The following is a 27,023-nucleotide window of genomic DNA, read 5'->3' as shown; positions in this document are numbered from 1 at the left end:
TGGGGTATTGAGTAATTTTTGCCAGTACATGAAAGACCACTGCATGTGGGGCATCCAAAGCAATGTCTGCAGGCAACTGGAAGCCTGTAGGGATCTTGTTAGTGGCGGTTTAAAAAAAAACAACAACATAGCAGTCTGTACAAACATCACGATTCAAAATCTAAATATTCATGAAGTTTGTAATAAGTAGTCCTTTGCATTACACTGTACCCTTCAAGAAGTCCCCAGTTTCAAACATTTCAAGGTCAGAGGTGGGGTGGAACAGAATACCATGCCCCTCATGCCCTGACCGTGAAACCTCAAGTCTGTTCTCGGTTCAACAATTAGTTTAAATGGTGAATATAATTGTAAATGAAACAATGGCCATGGCTAACAGCAAAAGCAAACACACACCAATATGACATGTAGACTCTTTCTTTTTTATGTTTGTATGTTTGAAATAAAGGTTCATTCATTCATCCATCCATCCATCCATCCATCCATTCATTCATTCGTTCGTTCATTCATTCATTCATTCATTCATTCATTCATTCATTCATTCATTCATTCATCCATTCATTCATTCATTCATCCATTCATCCATTCATTCATTCATTCATTCATTCATCCATCCATCCATCCATCCATCCATCCATCCATTCATTCAATTCGCTGTTCACAAAGTGTGACTTCACTCAAATCTGACATGATGGACCTTCAACTTCTTTGTGACTCCATTGAATAGGACCACAGCCATAATGGCAAATGAAACACAGCAGAAATTGAGTGGGTAAGGTCCTTGGTGTGATCCTTGTAAAACTGCATACTAACACAGAAACACTCAGTGACCGTGACCCACGAGAGCAGAAATTAAATTTTCTTCATATCTAGCTTTACTAGAGAGCTTTTCAATTCCATTCTGTGGCAGGATGACCATGGACGCATTACAGACCCGCAGTAAGGTCAGCGCGTTGTGTTTGTGTGTATGTGGGAAGAGTGCCACAAAGAAGAGAGGGAGAGGGCTCGGAGTTAAACCACTATTAAACGCAGTGCATAGTCTGCGCACTTTGACAGTGTTCATCTTAGGCCAGCTATTGTGTGCCTTTAATCTGAAGCACTTCTGAAATCTGCCCCGCAAGCACGCATATCAAAGCAAATCACTGTTATAATTTAAAAAGGAAATTTATCACGGATCAGAGCAAAGCAGCTTAGGAAGATGTAGTTAACTGCCAGTGGTACTTTTAGTAGTTGAACAAAAGAACTTTACCAAACCCCTGCAACGATCAAGCAGACAACGTAATCCGTGGGTCCTTAGGTCAGTCATATCTAACTCTAGGTTTTTCTTTGGTGAAAACCCATTTTTAAAAAGATTTAATGCTCCCCAATTACTGGGAGCAGATGGAATCTGTTGACTTACCCCTACATGCCGGTTCGGTCTCGTTCCATTGTGGATTTTCTGCATCCACACACTCGATCACCACAGAGCCTTGCTCCAGAGTGTAGCCAGGGTCGCAGGAGAATTCAACCACTGCGCCCAGGTTGTAGGTGGAGTCACTGCCGCTGAAGTTACCATACTTCACAAAAGGTTCGTAGCACATTCCTTTGGCAAAAGCTGTGAACACAGAGGACATGACATTAAATCTAAGTGACAAGGCAGACACAGGACGCTATTAGCAAACACGAGAGTGTGCATGATTAGATACCTTCATATCTAATAGCCGCACCGGTGGAAGTCATTGTCCCGTCTGTAGTGAACTCCACAAAAAGATAACGTCCAGTACTAAGCACGCCCTCATTTGGCAGGTATTCCACTTCATAAGAGTCGTACACTGGGGGAGAGTCAATGTTGTTGCCATTTTTAATGAGCAACCTAAAAAACAGAGCGCACAGGAGAAAAGCAAGACAGATTAAAATAGATGTAAACGAGCCTTGAAAAGTAAAAGAAGAATGGGGCAAAAAAAAGAAGTTACAAGCTACCTGAGAGCTGCTCACTGTTCCAGTTGTGGCTGTAATAACTTTGTGATAACATTCTACACTCTGTAATGAGGTGAATGGCCATGCATGACAATGGCCATATGGCTCAGTAGTTAAGGAAGAAAAGTGAAATGCAATTGCCGTCTTCAATCTCTCGCTACACTCAAACTCGTTCAAGTCATTTGCTTGACAAAAAAAGTCCTTAAGCATTATAATGAAGACAGGTTCTTTTAAATTCACCTGTCACTCCCTAAAGATTTGGTCATTTATAGCCTTTAGTAGCTAAAAACTAAATTTATAGAAATACTATATATTTTTTAGAAGGCTCTGACATGTTCGTGCTCTTGCTGTACGCTTCCCTTCACTGCAAATATATGGATGATTGTTGGCAGTGTTCATAAATCACCTGTCATCGTCCTCTGCCAGAGCCACCTTCTCAAAGTGAATGTGAAGCCGATGGCCTTCGGGGGCTTCCAGGACCCAGTGGCAGGTCAGATTGTTGCTGTAGTTGCTAGGGAAACCAGGTGAGACGATGCGACCGTAGGTGGCATTTTTTATCATTCCCCCACAGGATGCTATAGGAGAAGAAAAAGAGTGGGGGGGGAGAGATGAAGAGGACAAAAGAGTCGGATGGCAAAAAAAGTAGATGGAAAATGTAATGACACCAACTGTGTGTGTGGGAGGGGGGAGGGGCGTGAAAAGACCCTTTCTGAGTAAAGATTGCATCAATATCCCATGGACTTTGGCTGGGCTACATGAGGCAGCTCTCTCGGGTCTAAGAGTGGGTGATTGTTTGTGAAGAGAGCAGCAAAACGGCAGCAGTATCAGTTCGGAGCAGCTGCAGGCAGGCACAGTGAAAGGCTGGAAGAGGCAGATGAGCTTTTACCAGTAGGAGAAGAATAGTCTTGTGGTCCATTTCTAATTAAGGAAGCCAAGTCCATTGGCCTTGTTTTGTCCCGTCTCCAAAGACCCGCTCCCCGCGCTGCTAATCACATGCAAACACACCTATTTGGCCTTCGAGTGCAACTAATCAACTCGGTAGGAGACAACTTGGTGAAAGCCTTTGTTAATGAAAATCACATCAAGGAGACCCGAAGGCAAACCAGCATACTTCTTCCTTATTTAAAAAATTAATAAATACATTTAAAAAAGGAAATATATATATATATATTTTTTTTTTTATTTTATTTTTTTCACACATGTAATTATACAGTTTATTGGCAAAACATTTGAGTTGATTCCAAGCTTAAATACATGTTTAAATTAGGAACCTTACAGTCTTGGAAGATAATTCTGCATTAAAATCAAATGCAAACTAGCCCAGTTAAGGTGAACATTTGAAGGCATGAAGTTATAGTCGATTTATATCATATCACTATGATTACATTGAGAGTAATTTCTGCTGCTACAGACGAGTGTGCGAGTGGGCTAGGTATAAAGATTTATACTTACAGGGCAGTGAGAAAATAATGATTTTCTCACCGTCCCTATTTGGAAATTATTTGGCCATAAATGTAAAAAGGGCATGGTAAATTGTGAAGTATGAAATCTTTTGGCCAGAATTAACTTTGCTCTCACTGAACAGAGAAAGATTTTCTGTGGTCCCGTAGATTCCCACCTTAGTTCCCTCATTGCCTTTAATTGCTCCAGTATGTGTGTGAATTTGTTAACATGAGAGGTCGGGGCCTCACCCACACATCTGGGTTCCTTCCCGCTCCAATAAGGCGTGGTTGCATTGCGACAGGTGAGCATTTTGGGTCCCAGCAGCTTGTACCCGGTGGAGCAATGGAAAAATGCTTCTCCGCCAGCATGGAGGTGCGTCACGGAAACCTCTCCAGAGGCAGGCTCTTTGGGAAAAGTGCAACTCAGCACGAAAGCTGGGGAGGAAGGGAGAGAACAACAGACTTACTTCAGTTATTTTTTCCTAAAGTATTTCTGGAATCTCTCTGGCTTGTAATTAGCCAAAAGCCCAGTTAATACTGTCAGGCACAAAACTGCAAAATCTCATAAGTAGTTACTTGAAAACACAAGTGCCAGATGCCAGTTTCCTTTGTTGCTCATGTCAGAGAAATGTAGAAAGTGTGGTGATTTTTTTTTTTTTACTGTGACCTGTCTACTGTGATGAGTACGTCAGTGATTAGAAAGAGGGAACCTTTAAAGACTGAAAACAGGCTCATGCCATAATGCAATGCAATTATATCCCGGCTAAGTTAATGAGATAATCACCAGTTCTGTAATTACAGTGCAAATAACAACAACTCCGGTAATATCCCGATGATAAAACAGTTTTTTTTAAAGAGACCCACTCCCTTGCTCTATTTGTGGGTTAAGTTTTTATTCAAATACAATTTTTAGAGACATATTATTCACTGCTCAGTTTGGTATTTGTCTATTCATGATCCACCCATGCACAAAAGTCTAAGTCTGGCCAAAAATTGCCAACAATGTTAACCGGCTCCACAACATAATCCTCTGTGTGCTGCATTGTGTATAACCCCCTGCTATTTTGTTGCATTGTTGACTGTGTTGTCTCGCCTCCAAACCACTGCCGAACACACAAACATATTTAGACATGGGTGGGGCGAGGGGCAGGGGGAGGTGGAGGGGGAACGGGGTTGTTTTCCCTCTGTCCTCTCATTTCTGTGCCTCTCAAACCGCACGCACAATTACACATGCTTTATAAACTACCTTCAGCTCTGTTTATATACGCTCCATCTCCTAATTGCAGTTTACCAACACAGGCGGTATGCAAATGCACGGAGACGTGTTTTGCAGCAGGACGGTCATTAACGTCTCTGTGCGGTTCGCCGTGGAGCCACTGCAAGATAGGTTGACAAATAGAAGCAATGCTGATCAGTCCGACATCAGAGCGCGTGTGTAATGTGATAGCTGGAGGAGGAATTGCCTCTGTAGTGGTTGTCAAAGAGTTGCAATAGCAGCTCGGGCAAGATCAATGTTCCTGGACTTGCTTTGCATTGTTGTCCTGTCTCTGTTTTTAAACAAATGGTGTAAGATGGGATGGAGTTCCCATGGATAATGAAGTAAGCTAACCAAGTCTTTAATGGACGCTATTAAACAACCTTCTCTTCCTGTCTAATAACCACACTGTTCCACCTCATTAGTGGAGGCACTTTAATGGTCCAACTAAAACTTCTAAACTTCTTGAAATGCCGGGCACAACAAGAACAGGCAATGTAATTGGGCACGCTACGGCTTGTGTTACAACAATGGGATTGTGCAGCAGCAAATATACAGAAGGCTTTTTTTTTTTTTAATAGCTTAAACTTTACTGAAACCATCAAAGTTGTGTGTCATGTTTGAGCTTAATGGACCTGATACAGAGACTATTTAAGGGCTAATAGAAAGCAGGAAGAAAGCGACAAAGAAAAGGTCATCTGGAAGACCTGTTTGTTTGGAAACCATATTTGCTGTCTTAAAAGCAATTATGATAATAATTGGGCATGAGCCGTGTAGTGTAAACACCTTAATCTTCTTATGATAATATGATTAGGACTATTCAGTTTACTGAATTTAGATGTGAGCTACATCCAGCTGCAGGATCCACCCAGGTTTTTTTTTTTTTTTTTACATGTGCATTCTGCGGCTTGATTCCTATCCATGTGTATTAGCATGAATTAAATAAAACATGACAACATCCCATCCGATATTGAAGTTAATGCGTGCAAAGTAAATTAAGCTGCAGCAAAATGGGATTCTTTATAATCTGGTTTAGCAATATTAAATGTGATCCAGTCAGATTAAATCCAGTTGAATAAGGTAAACATCAACTAAAACATATTGACACATAGACAGGCTTAATGACTGGCCTCCCAACATCATCATAAATTCAGATGATTCACCAGCAACACACAGAAAGTAAAAACAGACACTTAAGAGACAAGAGGCTCAGATATAAAATGGGGAGAAAGCAGTAAAGAGTGCAGGAAGATTAGACTCCATGTGGGAGGCTGGATTAGTGCTTGCACTTGCAGACAAAAAAACCCAAACACTTTAGGGATGTTTTCTAGCATTACCTCGAAGCCAAAATGTCATTCTATCAATCTCTGAACTTGGACTCATGGGAAAACAGCTCTAAATGCATAATGGCCATAAAGGTTTATAAAACTACTGACTTATGTTTTCCTTTTATACAAGCCACTGGTTACAACCATAATGAAACAGGCTTTTCCTTTTGCAGTAAATCAGTGAGCCACAGGGATGAGGTACACTGCCCCTGGGTCATTCTTTCCATTCATAGTTTATCACTAGCTCCAATGAACCTAGTTATTGCCATTATCATAGCAGCATTTACATCCCTATTGAGCATGCAGTGGGAGAGCCAGAGGCAAAAATTGTGGAGCCAATTCCTGAAGTATTAAATTACGTACTGCCTCCATTCCAGTAGATGTGGTGCTGGGCCATAAAGTCTGATTGTTTTGCCATTAGAAATAATAGATCCATGGCGCAGACAGCCAGCAAGATTAGCTCATGTTACTGTAGAGCCACAGGAAACAGATGTTGAGCTTATGTCTTTAGTTATTGTTTTATTGGAAAGCAGAGAAAATAGTCACATTGGTAATACACAGGTTAAGACCTCAATAACAAAACCATATGGAGTAGCATTTCAGATCAACATCTCACCAATGCCAAAAGTTGGCAAAAGTAGTTACATTCATTAGGTACGAGTGTTAAAAGTAGAAGTACAGACTCCACTCAAGTAGCATAACAGGTCTGAAATTATCTTAAGTATAAAGGTAAACATTGTTTTGAACTTTTTGATGATTTTACTATCCTTACAGATACAGACAGATTATCAGTGAAATAAAATCACCATCGTAAGTCAAAGATCTAATTACTTTTGCAAGAAAATACAGAATTTCAAAAACATCTATGACCAGCAATTATAAAAGCTGAATTGAAAGCCTTCAAGCTTTCCACACACAGCTTCATTCAACTTCGATGTGTGGGGGCTCGTACTAATAATCAATATGTTTTATGTGAAACATGGACTTCTGTCTGTTTCCGCTGGTGTTTCTATGTGAATCACAAAATGTACACTCACTGTTTTCTCTCAGTTGTTAATTTCCCCTCTCGTTGTTACCTTTCGTCTGACATGTATTGATATATATATTCAAATGTACTTATTAAACATCAACACGCAAATAAACACAGCTGAAAAGAAAGCATCTTCTTAAGTGCCAGTATTATTAAGATACAACACTATTTCCAAAGAAAGTTCCCAAACAAAAAAGGACAAAAACATACAAGAAAGTCCCCAATGCAAGATAACAACTCACTTAAAATCCGTGTCCTTAATAAGTGTAGGACAGGAAAGAAAAGCTGGAATCCTCTGGGACATAAACGGCACAGTTTTAAAGATAGAATGTGTTTTATATGTCATAGCCAATATATGATAATGGGGCATCTCAGTACGAGCTGAATGTTACTTTAGTTTACTTTTGTTGAAATCACATTGAACAACGATATGTGAGCTTTTTTCGTTACTTATCTGTACACGAAGTGGATTTGTAAAGACTTTTAAAAAAATGGTATTTTATCTTTTTTAATATATTTATATGTACTTGTGGGTTTTATCACAGAAGGCTTGGACTAATTCATCCTAATTACTATAACAAAAAATATTGTACAAAAATAATTAGTTACCATTCTCTCTATCAAATATGGAAACAGGGTAGATAATTTCAGGTCCAATAGTGACTCAGTTTATACAGGTCTTGTAAACACTTGATCAACATTTGTAGAACAATCTTCAAAAAGTTTATGTCCAGAAAGAACCCTGGCTCTGCCCCCTGCAGTCTCTCCCTCCTGCCATTAACAAGTCTGATTCGGCTGCATGCACATTTTTTCATTTGCCCGAGCACTTCAAATTGAGAATGCTGCTCTTCAGCTAATAATGGACGCATGTCATTGACTAGGGCACAATAGATGAGCTGAGGAAGCCAGTAATAGTAAGTTACCCAGTCTATCTGGACAAAACAATGAAAATGCATTTCAATTTAGGTCTAATAAACTGTTGCCATGTGTGTGTGCTTGTGTGTGTTTCCTGAATCCTTTCAGGTGGAGGGCTGGAACACGATCAAATTCAGCAAGGTGAGGGCAGGAGATAATGAAATGAGGTGGCAGAAAACACAGCAGAAATAATGAATGTAGTGTAGATCGTTATTATATTTAATAGCAGTATATTTCGAGAATATTATCTGTTGTGTTACACTGACATTTAGAGTGAAATGTGTTTCTGAGCAGAGAACATTCTGCCCTGTCTAGTCAGCTATTGTTGTGATATTAAGATGTAACAGCAGCAGTTTGCAGGTGACTTGTGGTGGAGTCTGACTATCGTCGAATCTAAGCCGCATGTCCTGGCGGTGCATCAAAGCATTACCTTTTACAGAAAGATCAATAGTGTTGTCTCTGGGAAAGTGATTCAGTTGTAGAAAGCTGGACCACAGTTCTGCCTTGATATGCCCTATTGATATTTATGTGGCTGGGTTAAAAACTCGATTTTAATGGTCATTTACTCAATAAAGGCTATTAAAGAGAAATAACTTTGGACCGGAGGCAGATTCTCATCAATGCTTTTCTCTGAACTTGTGGAAAATATTGGCTCGCTGCCAATGGCAAAGGGCCTCTGGCCACCTCACTTGTCAATGCAGCTTATTAGTTAAAGCTACACAGTGCAGGGCGTTTGCAAATGACATCAAGAACGTCCGCTGTGTTGGAGCACTCGCCAAGCGAGTTCATGCAATTCTGTCTAAGCCAATCACTGCCAGACAATCACTCTTTGTTTGTAGCGTGCCATGTTTCCAAATCTGTTTAACAGCGTTGATAGCATGTTACACACTGTCTGTGGAAGGGTCATGCACACTGGAAAGTTACACTGAATAAGCACCTGGTTTCGTCCTATAATAATTTAATTGAAGATACAATGTTGGGACAATGTGAAAACGCAAAACAAAAACAAAAAAAGATGTGATAATCTTCTAATCCATTACTTTATTCACTATTATAATTTAGCAACATTTATTTTATTGAAATGAACGAATTTGATGAATAATACTTTTCAGCTGCATGGCACACTCAAACCGGTGAAGAGGCACCAAAATGAATACATTTACTACAATAAAATACATAAACTTTTGCATTAAATTCTTATGGCGTCTGATATATTGCTCAGTGGTTTCAATGCTTCACACCAGGGGTTATTATAGTGATGAAACCATGGCTCTTTCAGGCTCGATTGACTCTTTCAAAACTATATAATTATTTTTATGAAAATGTGACGACAACATTTATGTATTTCCACTGAACTGTTTTCTATCATTTTAATTAGCCACTATTATGTTTCCAGTTAATTATTCTGGAAAGAAATGTGTGATTTTATAGCCAAAATGTTTAGGGAGAAATTAAAAATGGGTGAGGATGACCAAAGATATGGTCAAAGGTTAGGAAGAAATTAAAGCTTGCAATTACTTATATCTAGTGCATTAAAAAATTCCACACAACACTGACTTTACTTCAATCAACTTCGAAGCATTAGTGTGAAGAAAAAAGCTTAACTTTTGTCATTTCATAACTGCAGTATAAATACAACTGTTCAACTAATGATTTCTTCACTAACAGACACCAGCTTAGATATGAAGACAACATGTGAACTGGAGATGAACATGATCATTTCAGATATTGGTTGAGGGACGGCTGTGGACTGACATGGGATCTGGCACACACACACACACACACACACACACACACACACACACACACACACACACACACACACACACACACACACACACACACACACACAGGCCGCCTAAGTAGTACAGAGGAGGGAAAGAGTTAAGGATGTTGATTTTATGGAAAATATAATCGTGTGATTACAATTACAAACAGAATAATTTCGAAATAAGTGGACATGCACATGTACATCTTTTTTTTGTCCTATTTAAAAATAAAATAGTATGGTATTACCATTGTTCAAAATTGAATACTTTATTTTATTTTTAGACTCTTAAAATCCAACACCATGTCTGTTTGCTCCAAATCACTTTGTCGGTGTTTATATGTAAACATTGTCACCTATATTTGTTCACTCATTTTCATAACTGTACTATGACGATACTAATATTTTTCACTGTTGTTTCAATTACTATTTATTTATCTTGTTTACTCTTTAATTGTCAAGTGATGGGACTATTCTTATCAGTTATTGAGACAAGTTCTAGTCATTAAATGAAGATGAAAACCCACAGACTTTGACGGGACAATGAAGTTTTAATAGTTTTACTCTCCACATATTATTTCAAAGACCTGCTGGGTAAAGGCTTCCCCTTTACCATTTTTTCTGGCTGCTTGGCACTCTGATGTGCCTCATGTTTTAAAAAAAAATCCCTCAGCTTTAAACAGTTTTTTCACTATATTAAAAAAAAAAAAACTGTAAATCAACAGCAGGTCAGAGTGGAGCCATTTGGCATGTGTTGAATGTGTGTTTTTATGAAAGGTGTAAATTAATTCACACATTAATTCACACAATTAATTCAAACTCTTGAAACAAACGAAGCTCTGCTGTTAAGATTTAATCTCCCATACAACTGTTTGAGAAAGCAGGTTGTAATCAATCTTTGCTGCTAAAACAATTGTGGAGCATCACTGTATAATTTTAGCAATCACATAAATCAGTCAGTGTGTTATATAAAAAATGACACAAAACAAATGTTGCCATTGACACATACAGTTTTTAGAGAATGATAAAGTTGCAAAGAGATCACAAATTATCTAAAATATTTCAGTTTATCAGAAAAAATGGCCTAAGTTGCATTCGCAAATTACAAGATTAGTTTGGTGGTGTGTGGATTAGGAAGATTTTAGTATTCATGTAGGATCCTAAAAGTTAACTTTTCAAAATATCTGTGTCACGGTTCAGGTTTCATTTGTTGTGTTCTTTTTTCAGATTCTGACTCTGTCTTCAGTTTCAGGCTCCTTGACTTCCCCTCCTGCTCCCTGATGTGTTTCACCTGGGGGCTGGGGTAAATGTTGAGCGTCTTCTGTGTGCTCTGGTTCCTGGTTTGTCTGTGTTTCTGTGTTCATAGCTCTCCAATGTCACAGTCTGTGTCTCTTCATTATGTCCCGTAATGTTGAAGACTTTGTTATTTTGATCATACGGTCATTTTGTACACATACAGTATTAAAAAAATGTTTTTTTTCTATGCCATAAATGGCCTCGGGACATCACTGTTTGTGCGTTTGAGCGAACATAAAGATCAGAAAAGCGGTGAGCGCCTTTTCATTTGCTTGCCGCTGCTTTCTTATCATAAATAGTAAACCTCATCTTTTAATCATGTTCGAAGTGTCAACCTTGCTGCTGACGTTATAGAGGCATCCATCAGTCTGCCAGAGCTGGCGCTGTAGCAGATATTAATTACCCTGAGCTGCGATGTGTCTCTCCACACTTCTGTCTCCTTCTCCACGCTTGTCCAATCACATTTCTCACAGCCCATTATAAAGGACAAGGGGATACTCTGCTTACCAAGCAGAGGAGCACAAATTGAAATATCTTCGGTGTCAACAATATGTCCAATCTTCCAGAAATCTGCTTGTAACATTTTTTTTGCCATTAGTGAAACCAAATGTGTCCCATTAACTTTTAAGCCAAATAGAGTGTTACAACACTGATGTCACTGATTTATTTTTTAAATGATTACTTTCTAATGAAACATTTTTGGAGAAATGTATAGTCATGTAGCATTTCGAGGTCCAGACATTCATTTTGACCCTAATTGTTCAAATTTGTGTTTTTCTGTTCTTGGCAATAGGTCTCTCTTCTGATTTTGTTTTTATGTTGAAAACATCATTTGTAAGATGCAAAATACAATCAGACAGGAGAATCTAGTCTCCTTTGGTCAATACTTCCTCTCTTCTGCTGAAATATGTCTCTCAAATCCACCCCACAATAATTATATTTGCCTTTTTTTTCTTCTTTTTTTTTTTTTACAATTAAATTGGGTTTTGGTGGGTTTCAACTGTTGTTATTGCTATGTGACTTTCCAAGTGCAAGCATGTGCTTTTTGGGTCCTCCACCCAGACCCTGGTAATCACTAATGCCTGAAAGTCTCAATCTGTCTGTGTCTCAAAGGGGGCTGTTTAATTTCACAGTGTACTGATTTATTGGCAAATATTTTCTTTGTAACAGGTATATAAATATATAAATGGTATAATTGTCCTGGGTTACAAGTCTCAAAAGCTTTATGTGCAGCAGGCAAATACTTTGATTTACCTCACAGGCCCTAAATTGAAATCTCTTCTTGCAAAAAGTGCGTTATCAGTTGGAGCTGTAAGTTTTAAGAACAAGGTGAACAACCTTGAGCTGTGATGATAAGGACCACTTTGGAGAGGTCCTTATCCCATGAGTGAAATTAAAAAAGAGGCACAGTTCCCGCCACCTACTTGAATCTGGAAATTTAAAGCAACAACAATTTTATAACAGAAAGCCAGCATGCTGCTGATGTTGGTGAAGCTGTTAATGCAACACAAATGAAGTGAAACAGATGGCGCCTCCACGTTAGTCCCAGCAGTTCAAGGCAGCCATGTATAAATTGCATGTTTTTATAACAGGTATGGTAAGGGTTAACACTGAGACGAGGTCTATAAGCACGCTGTGAGTGATTCTTGCTACTCGAGGTGGGGCGAATACCTGCACCAGTATTTTATGTGTTCATCTACATTCACATCCTCAGATTGAAACAAAATGTGTTGGAATGGAAACAGCAAAGGAGAAAAACATGCCTATTGATGGTGTATATATACACCATATACGTCCTTATATATTTGAGCTATTTGTGTCCCCGTGTCCGCAGCTATGCAGCACCCTCACCCCTCACTGTCATCATTCAGCCGGACCACACCGAGATATTCATACATCCAACAGCAATGGGCTGATTTATCCCAGATCAGCAGCACTCTGTTTTGATGGCTGCTTTCATTTTCTGCCTGATGAAAGTGCCACCGTAATGTGGGGGAATGAATGTTTTGTCCACCAGCTTCCACCGTCAGCTCAAATCGATGGGGCATGTAATTGGTGGCCACTTTGTGTGATTGCAAAGATAAACAGACATTGTTACGCACACAGGAAGATCAATGTCACGTACAAAACAAGCGAGGGAGTGGAAAGGAATTATGGGCCATTATATTCGCCGACAACATACAGTAAATATTTATACTGACAAGGCTTTGCTTCTGCTTTATGCAAGTAACACCTTTATTTGGACACATTTGATGACTTATCCTTCACAGATTTTGATCTGAGCAATGGCCATTTGAGAGCAATGCTAAAAAAAGAAAACTCCCAAAAAACTGGTTTGATGACCGTATGAAAGTGGAATTGATCAATACACATCATTGACTGTGAGAGTCTGTATTTTTGTTGTTGAAAATCAACAAACCCCTGTTTGGAAAAGAAAATTATGTATTTTCAGCTACTTTGCTCTGGGACTACGCTAGCTTGGAAACAACTACAACAAAACCCGGGTTGTAAGCATGCATGCTACTGACTCACCCTGATAATGCAGCAGGAGGAATCCTGAATTGTGCCGCTGGTCACTGCGGAAGCGGATGGAGATCTGGTTGCTCCAGCTGCGAAGCACAAGGCCCCTCATCAAGACTGACTCATTGGCAAGGATGAAGGGTTCTTGACCACCTGTGTCCTCCACTGTTATCTGCTCGCCTTCCAACACACTCACATTTAGCACCTTAGAAGAGAGAAAGAAAGAGAAACAGAGAGAAAGCGATATTTTACAATTAGGGATGGCAAGGGAAATGTATTTATAGAGCACCATTCAAACACAGGGCAAGTCACAGTGCTTTACAAAGAAATAAAAGAAATTAAGGAAATACAGAAAACCTTTATAAAGACATAAGACATATAAGTAGAAATACAGTATAGCTTTGAAAGAAATGCATGAAAACAAATAATGAAGGAAAGTAGAGTACATAAGGTAAGAGATTTATTCAGATAAATTTAAGAAAGTAAAATCTATTGTTGATTCAAAAGCCTGTACAAATAAGAATGTTTTTTGTCCGATTTAAAAGAAGTGAGTTTGTCAGCAGTCTTCAGGTGTTCAAGAAGTTTGTTCCACAGGTGAGGAGTGTAGAAACTAAAAGCTGATTCACCTTGTTTGTTTCTGACTCTAGGAACACTGAGTAAATCTCTTCCTGAGGCCCTCAGAGGTCTGGAGGTTTTATATTCTACAAGTAAATCTGAGATGTATTTAGGCCCGAGACCATTCAAAGCTTTATAGACTATAAGTAAGATTTTGGAGTCAATCCTTTGACACACAGGCAGCCAGTGCAGGGATTGGAGCACGGGGGTAATGTGCTCCACCCTCTTTGTGTTGGTGAGAACTCTGGCTGCAGCGTTCTGCATGAGCTGCAGCATCCAGATTACTCTTTTTTAAAAGTGGTTTAATAACGGCTGTCTTCAGAGGTTTTGGGAAAAAACGGCCATCTGAAAAGAGCTGTTGACTATCTGTAGTACATCTGGAGCTAAACAGTTACAAACATCTTTAAAAAAACCTTTGTGGGGAGAGCGTCAAGGCTACATGTTGTGCGTTTGAGGTGTTGAACAACGTTGGTTAGTGGTGCACAGTCTAACAGGTGAAAGTCTGCCAGATAAGACAGAACATCTTTGTGTGGAGGCTCAGGTGTTATAGCCGTAATGCCTGAGGTGGACTGACTGACTCTCAGTCTGATCTGTGTACTTTTTTGGTGAAATAGGATGAAAATCATTACAAGATGCATCCGATAACAGTTCGGGAGGTACTGATGGCGAGGGATTCGTCAGACTGTCTACGACACTAAACAAAGTGCGAGCATTATTACTGTGTTTGGGGATAAACTCAGAGTAGAAAGATTGTCTGGCCCTTTTAAATTCTGGGTTATACATGCAAAGCATTTCTTTGTAGATGTCATAATGAACGTGGAGCTTAGATTTTCTGAACCTGCGCTCAGCCTGTCTTCACTCTCATTTTTCGGCCTTAACCAGTTTCTTATTTCTCCATGGAGCTTTTCTTCTATCACATACTACTTTAGCTTTGACTGGTGCTATGGTATCAATGATGTTTATAACCTTAGAGCTGAAGTTATCTACAAGGTCATTGATAGAAGCTGCAGGCAGAGCTGGCATGCGAGTGAATGTCTGGCTGAAGACTCAGCGTGTGTTTTCATCAATGTGACATTTTCTGATCAACTCTGTCTAACTTCTACTGCTGTAAGCTGAGATAGAGACTTTAAATGGAACAGGGCAATGGTCAGAAACAGCCACTTCTTTCACCACAACCTCAGAAATGTATAGGCCTTTGGAAATAACCAAGTCTCAGATGTATCCCTTGTTGTGTGTGTAATTTGTCACATGCTGGGAAAGTCCAAACTTTTCAAGAATGTTCAGACGTTCATTATTACTGTTACCTTCTGGATTAAACATTGAATTAAGTAATTAAGTAATTAATTAATTAAACACATGTTTGGTTCAGTGGCTCAAACATTGTCTTTACAAAGATTGTTTCTATCCAACATTTTGCACCAAGAAATTTCGAAACCAAACAGTAAATGCTTATTTTAGCGAGGTCTGCAAACTCTCATGCATTTCATTACAATGTTTTATTGAAAATGAAAAATAAGTATAAGTTCTATCCTGCACCTAAAACTTATCATGACTTCTTCTTCTAAAAAAAAGAAATAAATAAAAAAAAGGCAAGAAATACTCCTCTAAGCCATTTATCTTTTCTTGCATGACGTGTTTGTTGGTAGAGTGCATGTACCAACAAGTACAGCACTCCTGCCTCATAATAAAATGGCCATATATGTTCAAATGTGGAGTTTGCATGATGGGTTTAAAAACATGCATGTGAGGTTATTTGGTAATTGCCTGCAGTTGTGTGACTGTCTCTCTGCGATAGAATAACTTTGGGTGGTCCTGGTACTCGAGTGTGCTTTTGCTGATTAATACGCTGGACCTGCATGAAAAGCCTGAATAAAGTTTCATAGAAGGTGACTGGATTGTGAAAAAGAAATTTCTCTTTTGTAGACTGTTACATTTAGCACTGAGATCTAAAAAAAAAAAAAAAACTGCATAAAAAAACCTCAGTTGTTTGATATTGTGCCCTGAGTGGGTTTTAATGCTAAAACTCCTCACTGTTATTAGTTAAGTTTTAATGGTCAAATGTTGAGATTTGACTGTGAATACTGCAGGCAGCAGGAAGAGGATGTTAAAAGCGAATGAGTCATGTTAACAGAGAAAGCATGAGCACCACTGAACTACTGTATGTCCTCGGTTCAGCCCAGTCTGATCCTTCTATTGTTTATTCTTCACACATTTCGAGGATTATTATTGATGTTGTAGTATCTACCCAAGCAAACATTTTATGTATGATACTGGCTTATTTATTTTGTGTATGTCACGATATATTGCAAATATGCTCAATCAGCAAGTCTGCACATTCACATAAAGAGAACTGTATAGTATGAGACTTCACCCAGTGGTGTCTGAATTCAGTAAAAGCACTGCTGTGTTTTCATATGGAACTATGTTTCATCCAACAATGCTGTTCTGAAAAATAAAAATGGGCCACCTGCTGTGTTACTTCTCTCAGTTGTCTCCCAGCACACGTATGGAGGGATATGTTGGGTTTAGCCATCCCTTCTTTAACCTGCTGCCTGATTGCAGACACGCGTTGGAGTAATCATAGGATCTGTCTGGGTCATCCCACTCATGGTTTGTTGCACAATTGATTCATCCTCTCTCTGCGTTCTGTTTGCGCCTCCAAGCAACTCTGTCAGCCGTGTTTTATGTCTTCAACAGGTTTGAGCAGCATCTGCAGCTAAATCTGGTGAGGGGATCTCAAGAGAACTGCATGTAGTTAAACTGTCTGGATAATGGAGTACTGACACCTTTTGGAACAACATCTGATTCATTCCCCGCTGAACTATAAAAGAGAAACGTGAAACCAACAGCAGGTCGCAGTTATTTTTCTGCATGATAAAAGAAGATGCTTTCCACCTCAGGTTCGGAAATGGGATCTTGTGTAAAGCATTGAACCTTGATGTCATTTCATCAAATCTAATCAAGACTTTCTTGGTGTCTCAACCAAAAGCAATGATGCTCTGAAATGTTTATATAGTTTCTGTTTTTCTGTGTTTTATAAATAATTTTTATGTAGTTTTGCTCTCGGTTTCTGGTTTTAACCAAATTCTGACCTTATTGGTGCAAAACCACCAAGCAAATGCAAAAAAATTCAAAGAACACACTCATTAGGAAGGCCAGATCAGTCCTGGGATGCCTCCTCGACACAGTGGAGGTACAGGGAGGCAGAGGGAGAATGATGGCTTAGCTGTCTCTTCTCATGGGCAAAGACTCCCACCCACCCCATTAGGGACACCCTGCAAACACTGGAGGGCTCCTTTAGCGACCGACTACATCTCCCTAAGTGTGTAAAAGAGCGGTATCACAGGTCCTTCCTCCATATAGTTGTGAGAGTGTACAACCAGCATTACTCCTAGTAACACCGCCACCCCCCACATATGCCCAAACATGGACAATTCACACACTACAGTTTTGTAAGATATCATTGGTGGGTATCATTAATTGGATTTATGTTGAGAATGTAGTAATTTTAGAGGCAATTGCTTGATTGTGTGATAATATGTACATCAAATGTGTGTACAATCTGCACCAAAACATAAAAAACTTAAAATTTGATAGTTATTATGGCACCATTTTATCTTTCATCTTGAGTGGGTCACCACTCAAGATGAAATTGGGATGCATGTGGCCCCTGCTCTAAAATGTTTTTGTGCTGATTAAAAAACAACCCCCCAAAAAAACATGAAAGCCGAGGGAAATTTGACTCTGATTGCTTCGACAAACTTTCAGCTGAATGTGAAATGGGGCGAACCAGTTTCTGGAAAGACAAGTGTACCATCAAAGCAGATGCCAGCTTGAGCTTGTAGTGAGATTCATGACAAGTTCGGAAAGCTAATCCTGTCATAGGTAGTGGGCTCAGGTCTCAGGTATGAGACCACGAGGCAGAAAAAAGGGCTGCCCTCCATCTGCTGTCCCTGAGGTAATATGTGTGCGGGAGTGTTGACGCAGCCGCCTGGAAAAGCTGAGACAGTGGGCAGGATGAGCGCCCCTCGCAAAGGTGGCGGCAAAATGAATTTGGTCACGTATACCAACTGTCACTCAGTCCAACGGGAGCTGACAATGAGAGCAGGGAGGCTAATGGACACTGTGAGACCGTGCTTGGAGGTGACTTTTTCTGGAATGAACTGGGAGAGCAGCCAATATGATTGGACTTTTTTAAATTAATACCAGAATCAAGCAACACCCCTCAAGGCCAGCGATTTTTAAAGTGCGGTGCAGGCATCCCATGGGGGGTGGGAGTGCCAGAGAGCTTCAGGGGTGGGACGGGGGGAGGGGGGGGTGGGGGGGGGGGGGGGGGGGGGGTCGCATTACGCAGCATGGCTTTATATTATTAAAAGTAAAATATGATTAAAAGAAATATATATACAATTATCATTCAAAGCATAATGGAGACTAATCACAATTACGTGTAACAGTTAAAACAGATACAAATCATATATAAAGACTAAACTAGCACCGGAAGACTTCTGCTTTCGAAAGTCTACAGATCCCAACAGCTGGTAGCGCTGATATATTATTATGTGAAAAACTCTTGGTGTGAGACAAAGCACAAGCTGTGAGAGAGTCGTGGCGACTTTAGGGGCTGCAATGCGGCTCAAGCTCAGGAATGAAATGATCGAAAAGCAGATATTTGTGTGACTGACTTGCTTTAGTCTTAAAAGTCTATTTTATCATTGTTGGGGTTTTTTTAGTTGTTGCAGGAGCCTCAAATAGCAGTGCCATCCTGAGTGCTAAAGCATTGTCGCATGATTTTAGAATCCCAGATTCCCCTTTCCTCAAGGGTAATGGCAATGACAAAGCCTTAGGCACAGTTCTCCTTTTTTTTCACTTCTTACTTTTTTCTGCTTCTTCTCAGTTAATATAGAGGGCTTGGGCATTTTGCAAATCAGGTTACTTTGGCGACTTGCTCAACTTATAGCTCATAATTTTCCTCACAGTACAGCACTGTAATTTTCTTTCAAGTTCACATTGACACCTATATATTTGAGGAATTAGAGTGAAATTTAGGCGATGTGAAATTGCATCTTAGCCTAACAAATTTACAAAATGATAGTGTTGGACAATCAACACAGCGGGAATTCCTAATTGTGTTGTGATTATTCATTGTTTAAAGCACTGCCTTCTCGATAACAAGCTTTAAACTTGAAACATTAGTTATTTTATTCAGATACTGCTAAGCTGATGGGGATGTAAGTATGGCCGGACATGTGATTTTTTTGTGTGTGTTTGTTTGAGTTTGTTGTTGTTTAGACCCGAGTCTGTAATTTCCTTCTCTCACTTTCCATCAGAAATGATTAATTATCCTCTGATGACTTCTTATCTCCTGATTGCCTTCACCACTGTGCACAATTGTGCAGTGTAAAGCGAGTTGATGAGAGATAGCAGCTGTTCCACCATGGTTCATACATATTTCAGTCAAAAAAAAAAAAGAAAAAATAATGCCAGGGATCCAAAGGCTTTTCCTGGGAAAGCTCTCTGAGGAAGAGGTGGAAAGCCTCTTATCTTCGCTCAATACGTCCTTCCCTCCAGCCAGTGACCAACAACAGCTTGCCCTGACACTCATGTCTTGTTTCTGCAATGATCCAAATGTCATTGCAAGAGGGGATCTTTTTATTTTTTCACTTCAAACACAAAAGATTCCCTATACAACCCGGTGACTGCTACGTGACGTCAGCAGCAGGTAGATAATAGAGCACAAGCGATGTCCGCAGGCCGGAGACTCTTCAATATGAGAATGACAAAAGTATGGCAGACTGTAAGTTATATTTTGCCAAAATATCAAGAGGAGACAAGGAGGCTAATTCACACAACACCAGCAACTTCATCTCCAGTGACCAGTACAGTTACCAGTGACTATTACAGTGAGCTGGATCTATAGTTTCAGTGTTGGTAGATGAGATCCAACGTATTTTAGTAAGAGTCGTGCTACATGCTAAAGAGTTTTGGGGCTCACACACCAGCAGTGCTACATGCTGAACACGATTAAAGTATAACTAATTACACTTCTTTACAGTGAGCTGGAGTGTGTGTGTGTGTGTGTGTGTGTGTGTGTGTGTGTGTGTGTGTGTGTGTGTGTGTGTTGCAGCAATATACTGGAGATTTCAAGGCTGTTGCCCATGTGCGTAGTGTCGACAAAGAGGCTGTGTGGAGGTAATTCACAGCAACACATATTCTTTGCACATTGTTTAGGTATGGAGAATAAATTAGTCTTAATTGCATTTAATAAGTCCTTGTATTGGTACACTCGACATGGGCAAGTTCATATTCATACTTATCCTTTCAAAAAAGTGTTATCAGCGCATCTCTAATTTATATTGTTCTTAATTTCTGAAAAAGATGGATGTGATGTTATGAAATCTCATTATAAAAGTTAAGTACCAGAAATTTAAATGATTCGTTTTTTGTTTTGTTTCGGATTTTGTATTGCATAGTCTTCTGCTTGTCTTTTCTCACAAATTGCACATGCATTTTTTTTCCCTACCTGGACAACTGTGAGACCTTGGTATCAGTCGTAGCTTTCTGCACTGACTCCAGCTGGTTGCTACAGCTACAGCTTTAACTGGCACAAAGAAGTATGAACATATTGCTACTGTACCTTCCAAATTAAATTGGCTCCTTGTTAGTACCGGCACCAAATTGGGAGGAGAAAAATGGTGACTCTCAAAGTATAAATTGCTCAGTCTCCAAAAGGTATTAACCTTTTTGTTGATATGTTGTACGAGGGTGTAGACCAAAATTAATTTCAAAAATTAATTAACAACAAGACATGATTTAGTAATCTACAATAAATGTATCTAGCACAGGGTGCACATCATGTACACTGAAAGGCTACAAGAGGGAACATCGTTCAAGCATGTGGCAAGAAAAATGGAAAGCACCTCCTCTTTAGAAGTGTAAAGACAGGAAGTAAGTCAAACATCCCCTCAGGGATGAAGGAATTATGATGAGAGATCACGACATCTGGAATTTGTAAATGGGTCAGACTTTATAAAGCTGGATAAACAGCCGAGTGATACCCGCTGCAAGATATCCAGGTGACCCGTGTCAGTGGAGGCGAGACTCACAACAAACATTTCCCACCATTTCAAATAGTAGTGTTACGCCACGGAGTAAACAGAGAGATAAAGTCTGCAGTTGCTGCTCCGAGCACTATCACCTCTGCTTGCAAGCAAGTCTCTTGAGGTAGCTTCAGCAGGCAGTCAGCCGTCTTTCTTCTCAGTCATCAGAGTATTTTCCCGTGGTGGAATCAGACTTCTTGTTTTTCTAGTTGCAGGTTCGTTTTTTTTCCTCATGTAAATGTACTGCTCGTGTTATTAACCGGTGAATAGGGATACATCTGGCAAGGATGGTGAGTAACTCCAATATGGAAAAGAGTGGAAAGACTGCTGTTGAAGTGATTAAATTGTACTTAATATTGGAAACAACATCAAATCTACTATTTGTATAAGTAACTTTTATGAGCATATTCAGTTTCATTGTCAATATTAAGTATTTGTTCAAAATCTGTAACACATCTTATGGTTTCTGATGCTTTTATTTATAAACAATGGTACATAAATCATAAAGAAGAAGATGATTTGAAATGTACTTAAGTTTGATTAAAATGACCAAATACTCATAGAAGTATTCAATAGTTACTTTAATGTACTTGTACTTTGGTACTTCCACTGCTGAACGTGATCATGTTGCCTTGTCATAGTGTGAAGGGACAAACCATGATGTCAGCTGCAGAGAGTTCCTGTTTCAAAAATGAATGAAGAGTCTGAAATATGTTTAGGAACAGAACAAACTCCGGTCTGATTCATTGAGGATTCAGTCAGGCAGGGGGAATGAAGCCTTGAACTTCTTAAGGCGCATCCTGTGGCATTTTCTTGGAAACAAACATGTTCACATCAGAGACGCTCACCAGAACACAGTGTGTGTCCTCAGAGTCCAATAAATGCTTAAAACCTTTTTGTTTTGTTTGCTTTTTTATGTTCATATACAAAAAAAATGAATATATTTTCAAAAAGGAAAGTCATGACACTTGGATCAATGGTTTTATTAAATCTCGTAGATGGCTCGGGGTCAGAGATCCTTATTATAAAGAACAGCCTGCTCTTTAAAGTGTGACATGTGACACATTTAACCTTTTCAAAAGTTCTTTTAAAAATATTATCCGGCAAGAAACTCCTGAAATACAACCCTAATTCCATTCCACAATTAAATGTAAAAAAATTTTACAATCATTTACAATTTACAATCATCAATTTATATATATATATATATATATATATAACATTTTATTTATTTATTTTACCAAAAAAAACCCATTAATACTGAATCTCAGCTATTTAAAATTTTTTCATGGGAACATATTGCTCACTTAAAATTTGAAGATGCATGTTACCATCATGTAGCTTTTGCCTGTTCTTTTACCAACAGTGTGTAGACATTAGAGACGTGAGTAGACCAGTAGTTGGAGTTTAGGGAGGGTAATGTTGTCCCAGTTCTATCTGATGCAGGTTTCTAGCTGTTCAACAGTTCTGAGCCTTTGTTGCCTGATTTTCTTTTACATCTAATGTTTGAAAGGTTGGGAGAGCAGACCGGGCAGTTCAGCACGGACTCCTCTGCTGCAAAACCATCCTGTTGTGATGGTTGTACTGTGTGCTTTAGCATTGTATTGCTGAAATATGCAAGGCCTTTGCTGAAAGAGATGTCTGGATGGGAACATATGTTGCTTTAAAACCTCTATGTCCTCATAGATGTGTAAACCACTCACACCATTGGCACTAATTCAACCCTAAACCATCAGAGATGAGCACATATATTTCATAAAATGTTAAAATCTCTCAGTATACACCTCTGTTTTGTTGTTCCATTGAGAATGAAATACAGGTTTATGAGATTTGTGAATCTTGCATTCTGTTTAAATATTTATACAGCATCCTCCCCTGGTTTGGATTTGGGGTCGTCGTGGATACATTTATAGTGGTTGTATTAAATCCCTTTAATCGTGAATTTTGTATTCCCTTCAGTTTTGCTTTTGCTGTACAGAAATCTAATCTATGTTCATCTTTTGCAAAGTAATCTAGTTAGAATCATTTTAACTTTGTGAATAACAAGGTTTCATTTAACTTTTTTCTCCTACTTTGTTGTTTTAGGGATTTGTCTCCTTTTAATATGATCTCATTTATGAGTTATGGTCCTTGATTGGTCTGTTCAAGTGTTCTCCTGACAACTACATACTATGATTATATGTGCACATCAACATTTCTTTCTTCTTAGGAGCTTTGCGCTGCTCTGGTAGGAGGAAGAAAAATGCCTTGTTTGACTGTCTTTCTTATTCTGAACTAATACTGAGACTTATGTGGTTTATTAATACATATTAATTTGCATGCATACTGTTGTAAAGAATATTTAAAAAAGTTATATGCACAGTTATTGTATAAACAGCAAAAAACATTTCCAGCAAAAGTATTTTATTTCCAATGGGTGGGGTCTGATTATGCAAGTGTTAATTGTTTGCAGTCCATCACATGTGCATTTGCAGCGTCTCTGCAGCATCTTATCACATCCAAACATCGCGACCATGATTGCAGATCTAAGACCACTTGGTTAACATATACGTGTAAGGCTTGTGGAGGATAGGTGAGCAGATAGTGGACGGTGAACATTTGGACTGATGGATAGTTCAGCCCCAGAGGGCCCTATCATCTGTCATCCACCCTGAGACCTGTCAGTGCAGCTAGCAACAGCTGTCCTGCCTCAATTATGAATCATTGGCCATGTCAGGAGACATCAGACTACCTTATCTGCACCAGTCCTGCTGCTAAATGCCCTGAGGGACTTCTTTCTCTCTCCCTCCACGTAGACACACATGTTCACACATTTATGCGTGCACACGTGTGAGCATGCACATTGCTGGGTCCTCTAGACTGTAATGAGAGCGGCTGTATTGTGAGTCCGAGCTGGAATCTCTGCCTCAGCAGACAACGTTTGTGGAACTGGGGATTTGGCTGACCAAGCACACTCCTGCTCCAACAGCATTATCAGACGATGCCATCTATACAATATACAGTTCCATTTTGAGAATTGTGTAGAGACAAGAGAAAATATCAGTGTAGTGTTGGGTTCCCCCCCCCCCCCATCGCATTAAAAAAAAAAAAAAATCCAACCCATAGAGAAAAACTGTTCTCTAAATAGGTGCTATTTTTCTTTAAGCCATCCCGATTTTCCAATCACTGTTCTAATAGTTTTTTTTCCTGAAACTAATCAAAATGAGAGAACTAGAGGAAAGAAGGTCATCTCTCTCCTTCAGCCACTGCCTTTTCAATCAAACCACTGGATTGAATATGCTATCGTGCAAGGCCACAGTACAATTGACGGTGCTAGAGCCACACTTGGAATACTAACGATGAAGGAAAACATCCAAAATAATGTCTTAAAGGATAAGCGCATTTGTTGGGTTTAATATCTTTATCGTGCTGTGTACCTTGACCTTTGAAGAACAGGGAGCTTCCAGTGAGCCGTTGTGTTAAATGTGTGAGAGTGAACAGTGAGCAGAGGTGAAGGTCCATCTTATCACATCCAAACAGAAAGCAGCCTGGCATGAGGCTTTATCTGTCAATGCTGGTACCAGAGAGTTAGTCCCTGAAAAGAGATCAGCTAACTCGTCTGTGTCATGCAATTAGGAAGTTTACTTTACAATAATTTAATATTTTTCTAATGAATAAAAATTAAATTGAGACAAGACACATATACATCTCCAGAGGCTTCAAAATAAATAAGCCGTCAAATAAGCCTGACATGTTACATATTTTAAGATATGTAATCTTAAATTCCTTTATTTATCGGCGAGTATACAAGATGAGTTAGGTCTCCTCAGAGAGCAGCTCTCAATGATTTTTTATTGTTGAAAACATCTGGTGGTGCTCCGCAATGAACATTTACACTGACTCACAGGAGCTATTGCTGATGCAGGAACGAGGAGTATGTAATCAAAATGATACCGCTATACATGGAAATTAAATGACCCTGCTGCTGTGGGCAATAAATCAACAACTAGTGGTGGACTCACCAGCTGCAGAGTCATCATTACTATGATAAAACCCACCACTTTATATGGTGGAGCATGCTGGTAATGTACCTATTTCTTTGCCTCCCTATCGCTGGCTTACATTTGAATTATCTTCTTACACCACATCCAACTTGGTGTTTTTGTGTATCTCCTGATTAATTCATACAAAAAGAGTTCTTCCACTGCTCATTATTTGAAAAATGTTATCTTAATTGAACATTCACCTCTATATAAAACAGCCAAGGCCCTTTCCTGTTTGCCCTGCTGCCTAAAACAATGGATTCATACCAATCAGCAAAAGCTGAATGTTAATGAGAACATGCAGGAGCCAGCAGCTGAATACAATACTAACTTGTCCATTGTCTCTTATGTTCCCATTGAACTGGTCTATTTTATATCCGCTGTGATTGCCAAAATGGAAACTTTCTACAGTGACCAACTTCTTGCATATTCTTTGTTTTTCCTACAGATGCCCACGGTGAAGCCGATATGAAGCTGCTTCGCATTAGAGGACGTTTTATGAGATGAAATTCTTCCTTTCTGATAAATCAGACTCACTTCCTGAGGTGCCTCTCGGGCCCTGACAGCTCAGTTTATTTGCTGCAGTGTGCATTTTTGCATAGATTTAAATTCATGCAATGCTGATTACTCCTCATATTTGGGAGTATTGCATCTTTACTCTTCCTTCCTCATCACAACACTGAAAGGGTTGGGGAGGACTTAGCTTTCTGCCAAACAGACTTCTCCCTTTATGACAGCTCGCTGAGTGGAGGAGCAATTAGTGTCACCTGAAAGCATTCCTCTCGGGATGGCTAGGCCCCATGAAAACTCATCTCAGCAAAGCCCTGACACCCTAAAAAGCTCATCAAGATCAAACTGGCCTCCTTTATGTCCTGGCTTACTCTCGCATGGCACGGCATGATGAAGGTTTTCTTTTGCCTCATCTCATGTTGATTAAAGGCAGCAGGCCTGTCTTGGCTTCCATTACTCAGTCAGGCTTACTTTCTCGTCCACACATCTGCGGCATCACAGGCGTTTGTACTGCTGGGTACGCAAGTCCAAACATTATCTTATTAAAACACCACTTTTACGATGTCAGAGGTAAGAAAGAAGTATTGCATTCGGCATTGAACTTTAAAAAAAGAGAGATTGAATTCACAAAAGTGACAAGAAAAATGCTTCTGGTAGACATTTTGTACTTTTTTTAATATGGCTACTTCATCCGATGAGACTGCCAGCAGTCACTGAACACCAATAAAACAAGTTTAAATCCCCTCCTTCATCAGCCAGGGTCAATGCCTTGTGCATTCTCCTCCTTTTGAGAAAAAAAGAAAAAAAGTGGAATTAAAATAAGAGCGCACAAATCAATACAGCAATTCACCCAGCAGAGAGAGGGGGCTATGTGTCAAGTATTGGTGCCGCTTATTAACATGGCTATTGACTAGAGTCAGAAGAGCGTGCTCGCAGACACAGCATCAAATACCGATCGTTAACCCTGAAGTCAGGGTGAGCCATAAACACTCGGCATGCTCTGTAACATCTCAATTCTTAGAGGGGCATTTTGTTAATGATCTTCAACAGTCCCACCTCAGGTGTAATTCATTAGTACATGCACCAACCGCCACAACGTAAAAACCACTGAAAGGAGAAATGAATAACAATGATTGTGTCGCTACAATTGGTTCATCAGTGACCGAGGGTGCCAACGGCTCACTGATGCGCAAAGGGAGCCATGGGCGGGCTGTGGGGTTTATTCCAAATGACAAACTGCTGTAGCACAAACTGCTGAAAAACCTTGAAATA

The 27,023-nt window shown here is 39.5% G+C and overlaps 1 protein-coding gene across 1 annotated transcript in view; it reads right to left on the bottom strand.

Annotated features, from left to right (window-relative positions):
* LOC308139570 (seizure protein 6 homolog) overlaps positions 1-27,023 on the bottom strand; it is a gene marked incomplete at both ends in the record, with an annotated part of 103,890 nt that overhangs the window by 15,271 nt on the left and 61,596 nt on the right. Inside the window, 5 exons of the mRNA XM_080509030.1 lie at positions 1,397-1,591; positions 1,683-1,849; positions 2,360-2,528; positions 3,645-3,830; positions 13,520-13,712. Coding sequence (XP_080365156.1) covers positions 1,397-1,591; positions 1,683-1,849; positions 2,360-2,528; positions 3,645-3,830; positions 13,520-13,712 — 910 coding nt within the window. The remainder of the gene's footprint in view (positions 1-1,396; positions 1,592-1,682; positions 1,850-2,359; positions 2,529-3,644; positions 3,831-13,519; positions 13,713-27,023) is intronic.

Source organism: Blennius ocellaris, assembly GCF_963422515.1.
Source record: "Blennius ocellaris genome assembly, chromosome: 14".
Classification (NCBI taxonomy): Eukaryota; Metazoa; Chordata; class Actinopteri; order Blenniiformes; family Blenniidae; genus Blennius; species Blennius ocellaris.
The sequence above is the reverse complement of the archived record's forward strand: the minus strand, read 5'-3'. Positions and strand labels throughout refer to the sequence as shown.